General features: G+C 44.8%; 1 protein-coding gene across 1 annotated transcript in view; it reads right to left on the bottom strand.

Annotated features, from left to right (window-relative positions):
* Positions 1-317: 317 nt before the first annotated feature.
* Positions 318-8,942, bottom strand: part of SPTBN1 (spectrin beta, non-erythrocytic 1) — a 111,436-nt gene continuing 102,811 nt past the window's right edge. The window contains exons 26-31 of the mRNA XM_006159031.3: positions 8,173-8,417; positions 6,990-7,128; positions 6,146-6,230; positions 3,962-4,158; positions 2,609-2,721; positions 318-1,908 (exon numbers count right to left, since the gene is read on the bottom strand). Of these exons, the coding sequence (XP_006159093.1) occupies positions 1,758-1,908; positions 2,609-2,721; positions 3,962-4,158; positions 6,146-6,230; positions 6,990-7,128; positions 8,173-8,417 (930 nt within the window). The 3' untranslated portion in view covers positions 318-1,757. The remainder of the gene's footprint in view (positions 1,909-2,608; positions 2,722-3,961; positions 4,159-6,145; positions 6,231-6,989; positions 7,129-8,172; positions 8,418-8,942) is intronic.

The raw sequence follows: 8,942 nt of genomic DNA, 5'->3' as shown, positions 1-8,942 counted from the left end.
GCTTATGTGTTTCTTTTGTTTTTTTTTTTTTGCTTTGATCTTCTGAATACAAAAAGCATAAAATTGGGTATCAGTCCTGATGATACAAAATTTAAACACACACACACACAAACACATATATATATATATATATATGGAAACGTCACATATATACATATAGATCAATGACACATATAATGTAATCCAGAGCCAGAAACACGTCAGGGCTCTCTAGGGACCACAGGCAAGGCTGCAGTTCTGCTAAAATGAGTTTTGGTGTGTTTAAGGCAGAGACCCAATAATGGTGCACACTACCCCCAGAACATAAGAAGCTTGGCATCTATCTATATACCCATCTACGGTCACAAGTAGATAGATATGTACATAGAGATAAGAAAAAACAAACAAGATGCTATATGATGTTATCCTGACAAAAGAAAAAAAAGACATGCATCATGAAATGAAAAGACAAATCAGACTTAACTCATGGAGAACACATATCAAAACAGGCTTCTGATTCCACTAACACAGCTACATATGGCAAATGAGCAAGTGAATGTCTCTCAAGGCGTTGCTGTAATATGGGTTTGGTTTGGTTTTGTTATTATCAGTACCAGGAAATCCCCTCTCATCAGCTTTGACTCCTAAGGAAAAGGATTTCTGTTAAAACATTTTCAGTCTCTGCTGGTAACTGATAAATGTTGTTATAAAATACTCTTTACTAGAGAACAAAAAGTCTCGAGGAAATGAACTACGAATCGTAAGAGTCATTTGAGACATACAATGGAGTTTCTGTCTACAGAGACACGAAAATGACTTCTGAAGCCAGGGGGCAAGCAAGTGCTCCCAGGCACGGTCCACCAAGCGCATCATTCAAGTAATCAGGATGAACCACATGGCTTTTGTTCCATTCGTTTGAAAAATTAAAACAGTTTGACACCCCGAAGTCACTGACTGAATGGGAAGGCCTGGAAGCCTGGTAAGCAGGCTTCCAAAACACGTTGAGAACTGCTGTCACCTGCCACATCCTGAATCCCGGTGGTAAGACAGAGGTGGAGCCAGCAGGCAGTGGGCACTCTATTCCCGAGGCCACTGCAGTCTGCTGCAGGTCAGCTTCCAGTTCTCAGTTCAAGACTTGGCAGAAAAAGGATGGGAAGAACTGTTTGTAGAAAGTAATAAATGACCCGAGGGTCTTGAAACATTGGGGATTCTACCTCAAAAATTAAAACAGGTTTCCAGGTAGATATAGCCCTCCCCACCTTTTTTTTTGTCATCTTAAACAAGTGAATGTATCCTTCATGGAATGTTACACAGCTGACTGTAGGTTCTGATCTCAGTATATGAACGTCTCCTCCCTCAGCTACTGGCTTTGCTAGTTACTCATGACCTAGTGCAGGTTAATAGCATCTGTAGAGGGGGCTACAACAGTGGACTGTGCCCTGTTAGTATACACTGGATGTGTCGTACCTGTTCAGATTCTAGTTTTCTTCTTCATTATGCTGTAATCTCATTTAATTTCAATTACTCAAGTAAGGGTTTCGCTGTAAAATCTTAATAAAGTAAAAAGCTCACAATAAATAAACAAAAAAGTATGCCGAGTTAAGGTAACCAAACATCCATCAGTTAAAAGACTCAAACATGAATTAAACGCAAACAGATATGAATCCAAGGAAGGCTATGAATTAAGTTAAAATTTTAACACTTTGGGTGAAGTGGAAGCCAAAAAGTCAAAACCAACAGGATTTGTAAGAGTGTTTCTTGATAAATGGTAGTGAACTTCACAGTCCAGACCATGGCTGGTCACTGGCTGTCCGTCTGCTATTAAAGTTTTTGTAGTTTTGGTAGGTTTGAGAGCGGTAACTAACCCGTGGAGATCCCTGTTCAGCCGGCAAACCATTCTGGGAAACTTGCTCTCCTTTTGATGTATCCCTGTTGGGTGAAGGGCAAAAAGATAGAAGAGGGAAGAGGAAGAAAGGGAAGGGACAAAAAGAAGAGGAGAAAGAGAAAAATAAGAGAGGGTGGGAGAGAACATCATTCAATCTTATTATAAGCTTTCTCTTGGACAAACATAAGCAACCCTCTTTCACATAATATAATTTTTAAAAATTTTGAAACTTCCAAAGAGACTCTAGATAGACAATAAGTCTAAGGAATGCCCCACCTCCACTCTATAGCAAAGGCAGCGATAAAGGTTACAGAGTCCTCACTACAGCAAATTATTAGTCTTTGGGAAACAGAGAACCCTTTTTACCCTTAATGTAAAGTCACCCAGAACTTTCAAAAAGGATCAGCACCAAACCACTAGCTTGAAATTGGGGTGCTTCACTCCATCCACTTAATCATGGAAGTTCTGAATATGTATGTGTGTGTTCACATGTGTGCGCACATGGACATCAGAAAGGGCACTGTCTACACTTCACTCTGTCACCTAGATAGCTAAGTGACTGTGGACGAGCCTCTGTCCTCAAAGTACTTTTCACAGGTGGCAGTAGATTCTAAACAATCTATGGAAATAATTAACAAAGGTACATGGGTAGGCCCAGCAAAGGCAGACTCACAAGTGATGCTCTGTAAAATCTCACCTGCCACCAAAGCTAAGACTCCCGCCCCCTGATGTCCTGCGACTCACCACTGCTGCTGGGACTCGGCCTCCTCGGAAAGCTTTGTGCTTGGCTCCGGAGAAGGCGGCCTCCTCTTCCTCTCTTCCTCCTCTTGCTGTCTGCGCACTTCCAGTAACTCCAACTGAGGAAGGACAGGGTGATGTTCAGTGAGGTCCCAAACTCCTATGGGAAAGGGTTCTAGGAACCCAGGAGGTCCTCCTGTCCAGCCTTTTACACTGAATCGTAATGGACAACTGGAAGTCCCAACATTCAGAGCAAGATGGCATTAGGTTCCTAAGAACTGCAGCTACAACCCACAGCTACAGGAAATGAAGGTCTAAGCTGGGGCTGGCAGTATTCCTGTGAGTTGCCTGTATGCCCCTGAAGACTGGGTCTATGCTCTAAAGTAACATGCAGCTCCCAAACGTGATGAGGAGGAAAGCCCTCAAACCTGAAGGTCCAAGCTGGACTCCCTGTGAGAACATGGACAAACACCAGGTTCAGGGCTGGCAGTGATTCTCAAGGAAGTCAGGCACACTACGGTTGGGATCTGTGTTCAGCCCAAACCCAAGTAACATATTAAAAAGCTACAGAAGGGGCCAGCAAGTGGCAGGTGGTAAAGGTGCTGGATTCCCACATGGCTGAATGTGGTTTGAGTCCCGGACCTGGCGGCTTGCTTTCAAGCTTTCCCTTTCTCTCTCTATCTGGTCACATTAAAAAATAACAACAACAAATGGAATTAAATAAATAATTCTTTTTGTTTTTCAAGCTACAGTAAAGTCTAACTGAAAACAAGTCAATTCACAAGAAACACGCACACACCAAGAATATTGTTCTAACAGGAAAGTACACTAGCACATTTTAAATCCCTAGAACTGTAGAAATCAGATAAAGCACTATTTTTGATAAAATACTGTAAAGGATATTTTCTACTAGCAGTGCAAAAGTCTTGGGCGAAGAAACATGCATGCACGAACCTAACTAAAGCCTTTATGCTGGCAGCAGAGATCATAAGGAATGGGAATTTACAGCGGCCTAGGATCGAGCTACTACTTGACGAGAATCTCAATTCTGAAGTTCTGAAGAAAATTTTAAGGACGTGCCCCATGAAACCAAAGCTGAGATATGGGGAAAAAGGCAGATCAAAAGAGAAAAACAAATGCCACCAATACAATTCCCAGGCAGGAAGTTATTATTCTTGATCATAAACCTAGAAGCCTAGGAGGTGACAAAGGCAGTAGCAGCCCTGTTCCAAGAGAGCAAGAAGATATTTGCTGCTTGCAAAACTCAAGCCACTGTGTATGGCCTGCCAGGCAAGCAGAAGAAAAGATCACCCATGAGGGATGATAGGCAAAGCCCCCCAGCATCTGGAGGCCACTTACTGTCGTCAGCCTTTCCAGGGCGGAGAACCTCTCATCCCAGGTTGCTGCAGACTTTTCAAATGCCTCGTGGCGCTTGATGAGCTTCTCCACCTCGTCCACGCTCTGGCCTATCTCTCGGCTGGATAGGTATGGCTCCTGTCCGAGCAGCCAGGCCTCGGCAACGCTGGCATCTCTTGAGAATTGATGGACCTCCAAAACTACAGGGTACCAAGAGTAAGTGAGTGGGTGTGGCCAGCAGAGTGGACTCATTTGCAGGCATTGCTACCCTCTAGTGGCAACTATCTGCACCACCAGTCCACTGCTCTGGGTCAGCACAGCCCAACATAAACATAATGTCAGCCACATCCACAACTTTACCCTTCCTGATGGCCACATTAAAGATGGAGGATTTAATCTTGTTATTTTATTTAGCTTGATATATAAAAAAATGATCATTTCAACATGTTACTGGTATAAAACTTATTCAGCTCTGTTACATTTTTCCCTCAATCTGGTGTGCATTTTATACTTCAGGGCATACTGCACATCTTGGAAGCAATAGTATCAGCCAGCGCAGGTCTAGAGTGTGTATTCTGTTCCCTCAGCCCTACTTCAGTGAGATAAGCCCACAAAGCCCTGAAGGAACCCACCATCGACACACAGCTCACCACGTCGATGGAGCAGCCACTTGGAAGGCACCCTTTGAGTGGCGGTAGTTTCTTTTGGGCGGCTGAGAGGGAGGGGATATGGGAGCAGCACAGAACGTAGGGGCAGAGTAAGACCTCTGTGGTGTCCCACTGTGCTCCGCCATGTGATAAGGACCACTGCGCCACTCGACCTCACACTGCTGCTAACACCCATCTCCACAGTGCTGTGTAGTGATGCCTGGGGCTGCTCAGGTTCACAACGTGTACACACCAAGAGTACTGTTCTAACAGGAAAGTACACTAGCACATTTTAAATGGACTGTGGGCAGCATTAGTGTTGCAGGAACAGGCCGCTGTCTCCTGTGAGCACCTCAGCGCCCCCCAACTGCCACATGGAGAAGATGCTACTTCTGCACTAGGGACGTGTCAGCTCCTCAAGGTGAAGATGGTGCAGATCGCCACTGGGTGTACAGATCGCCACTGGGTGGTGTACACCTGATGTCCAGACCGCCGTGTGTGATATGGGTTTCACTGAAGTGAGTGAAACTGCTCCAGACCAAATGCTCATGCAAAGAATGGTCAAATGTGGAATTTCTAAGGAGGGTCCCACAGGTTTGCCTTCTCTAGGTCATCCACACATCTTGCAGGACAGGCAGTATGGCTTCAGCTTCTAATGAGCACCCACAGGGTGTATGAATGGGGCTAGAATATAAGGACAGGCCTTCCATATGGAGTGGCAAAATATGCTATGTCATGATTGGATCAGCCTTCTGTTAGTGTTTATGCTAATAGTGAAATGTTACTGCCAATGCTATCCATTAGAGGGGCCAACAGGTGACATGGTAGTTAATATGCTGGACTCCCACATGGTCAACTATGGTTTGAATCCCAGATCTAGAGGCTCGCTTTCTCACTTTCTTTCTCTCTCACACATGTAACATGCTCTACAGCAAATTAAAAAAAAACTACTAATGATTCATAAATCAAATTAATTAAATAATTCTTTTAAAGAAATCCTCTACCCATTATAAATCCTATGTTGATTCACATATTCCTTTATAAAATGAGGACTAAAAATAGAAATTAACTCACAAGGTCACTGTGGAAAGTAAACAGAAAAACACAAAAGAAATACTTAAAACAATACCTCGGTCTCTGCAAAACCTTAATAGGTGTCAGTTTTTATTCTGTTATGCTACCAATCCCCCCACTAAGAACACTCAATATAATATTTAATCAGGCCTACTGTCCACCTGAGAATACTTCATGAGAGGGACACCTAATTGCCATCCCTATGTCATCTCTAAAGAACACTCAAATCCCATGAACAACACTGACATCAACGATGGAATGGGAAACAATGAATATGCCACAGGGAGTGTCCTAAAAGCTATATTTAGCATGAAATGTTGAAATAGATAGCATTAAAAAAGAAGTATTAAAAGTCCCGAAATCAAGTGACACTATCCCGTCAACTAAAGCAGGAAAATAAACATGCATGCTTCCCACAGATACCCACAAAGAGCGGCGAGATAAACAAAGCGTTTTGTGTGCTTACTCAGTCTTAACCACTCCCATCGGTCTTCCCACTTGTCAATCATTTCTTTTCTCTTTTCTGTCAACTGCAGTAACTTCTCCTTGATCTGTATGAAAAGAAGGAAGCCAGAGACATCTTATTATTGATAGAATGCAGGCATCCTCTTTGCCTTCCCTTGATGGATTCCTTCCTATGAGAAAATATACTTTCTGTAGGGACCATTGCTCAGCTTAAATAACCCCAGGGCTCCCTTCCAGCAGGGCTGAGAAGGTGGGGTCTGCCCAGAGCTGCTCTGTCATGAGAAGGCCCAGAACGCACTGGATCCCACTGGTGTTTGGGGCTCCCTGCAGCAAGCACGCTGAGAGGAAAGGGGCAGCTAACGAGCGAAGCCCCGGCCTCTCGAGGGGACATCTGCTCCTGTGAAGGAGTCACGCAGAACTAATTTACTTTTTACTATCATCTCCCTGACCACAAACCGCAACCACCTAACTAAAGAGCAGCTGGTCTGGAGCACACGCGGATTGACAGAGATGGGGTAGCATCCAGGGGAACTGATGGAGGAAGTGACAGAGGCCATTTTTCAACCTGAGGCCTTCGAAAATGGTCTTTTGTGGCACACATTTACCAGCTCTGGACCTGTAGTTTTGCGTACCTACCCTATGCTAGACACACAGGAAAAACAGCGAGGGTGAGTTTTGGAATGCACGTAAGCATATGCACGTGTGCACATGTGTATGTAACTGATTATGTATTTCTAGGTATACACACACACACACACACACACACACACAGTTATTTTACGTCTTTATACCCAATGAATTCCACCCCCCACCCCCTAGTCCCAAAGCGAAGCAGTATATCCTACCTCCTCAGATGCGTAGTGTTTTCTTGCTAACAGGGATTTCCCAAGTTCAATGCAGGTTGTGAAACTGTCATTACGAGCATCGATTTCAGCTTTGATACCTTGATGGTTATTCATTAATAGTTCAACAGATGATACATCCCTAAAATCAGATGAACAATGTATTCTTTTAAGAGAGTAAGCTTTTCAAATAAATCGATAGGTTTTGAAGGAATCTGAGGGCCTCATTAACTGCTCAAGTCTAACTCGGTCTGAGCTCAGGCTGGTCACAGGAGCTGAAGCACAATGGCAGCAGAATTCAGGACCTGCTGCACAACCATTTAAGACAAGGCTGCTTTTACTTGGTGGGTGTGCCTGAATAATTCAAAATGGCTGCTAGGTGGGTACGAGAAAAACCAGATTCCTGTTCAAACCTTTTCTCTGAAATGCAATTGAGAAAAACTCTCTTCGAGAGGGCACCGAGGCAGTAACAGGTGCTGGATCATATCCCGGTGACCTGCTCGAAGTTCAGGCTGTATATTCTGAGAGTGGCTGAAAGTTTTTCTATTCAGATCTGAAGGATACTTGGGAGTGGGAATCAGCTTAAGAAATCAACAGCTAGCAGAACTGCGAAAGCTTCTCAAGGACTGAAACCTCCTAACTTTGATCTGGGAGATACAACTACTCTAATAGATGAAAGGTTAAAAAAATAAAAGTTTTCTTCTATTGCAGCACAGTTCGTTTCTCAATTGCACTGGGGGCGGCAGTTGGCAGAGGTTATGTATGTACCTGCTTATTCATCTATTAACTTCTTTTTACTGCACTGCATGAAACAAAACCAAAGGGAAGACACAGAGCAATTAAATAAGACGCCAGGGACACCAGTAAAGCAGATGTTGAGGGTAACTGACACCTTTACTAGTGTGTATGGAAACAGATAGATTGGTTTCTAATGCAACAAGTAGACACAGGAAGAAACTTGGGAAACCATCTCACTTCAAAGATGGAGTTAGCTACGCACAAGGTACGTGGCAGCTCGAAGCCTGAGATCTCTAGCTATGGGAAGCAAGGTTTGGGTGAGTGTTGAAGAGGAGGTGGGGTGGAGGGAGAGCCAGGGAAGGCTTGACAACATTGGTCCTTGATTCTTGGCAACAGTATGTATGAGACAACTCGAGCAGCTCCTTCTCCCTCATGCTAGGGCTGTTACCTGGGCTTCTCCTGGGCTTCGATCTGCCGGATGACATCTTCCATCCAGAGCATGAGGTCACGCACCATGCTGAAGAAGCGGAACTTGTCCCCCGTGTCCACCAGCCGCACCCTGCGGCCCTCACAGGCATCCAGAAGAGCCTTCCATGCTTCCAGGACTTCGTTCTCACGCTTCTGGATATCGTCGGCCTTGTCACCTGCATACGCCGCCTGTAGGCGGGCCGCATCCTCTTGCAGCTGCCTCACCTGCAAAGCCATGGGGGAGTTGAGCCAAGTCGTACCATGTGGCCTTCCCACCATTGCCCTATCACCCCCTGCAAGTGTTACCCTCTGCTTACGCACTAATGGGAGCACGAAGTCAGAATGGGGCCCTGGACTCTCGAGATTTCACTGGGGAGATCAAGTCACTGCCTATGAATCAACTGAACGACATTATTAAGTTTAGTACAAGTGATGGAGCAAAGAAAACACTCTAGAAATGCTAGCGGGAGAGCTTAGAAAAGGTCTTCAGGAGGGACCAGGGGTTAGCATAATGGTTGTCGCTGGACTCCCATGTAGTTGACTGTGGTTCGAGTCCCGGACCTGGTGGCTTAAACTCACGCTGGGCGCATGTGTGTATATGCCCAGGATCTCAGGAGGAGAACGGAGGAGAAGGGATTGCTGTGTGGTCATCCCCCCTGGAGTGTGATTTCTCACTTTCTGTCTTTCTGGCGAGCGCGCGCGCCCTATAGCAAAAATCTCTCCCCCCCAAAAAAAAAAATAAAGAAAGAA

The sequence above is a fragment of the Tupaia chinensis genome, unplaced genomic scaffold (assembly GCF_000334495.1).
Source record: "Tupaia chinensis unplaced genomic scaffold, TupChi_1.0 Scaffold000622_1, whole genome shotgun sequence".
NCBI lineage: Eukaryota > Metazoa > Chordata > Mammalia > Scandentia > Tupaiidae > Tupaia > Tupaia belangeri.
This window is presented reverse-complemented; position numbering and strand designations above follow the sequence as displayed.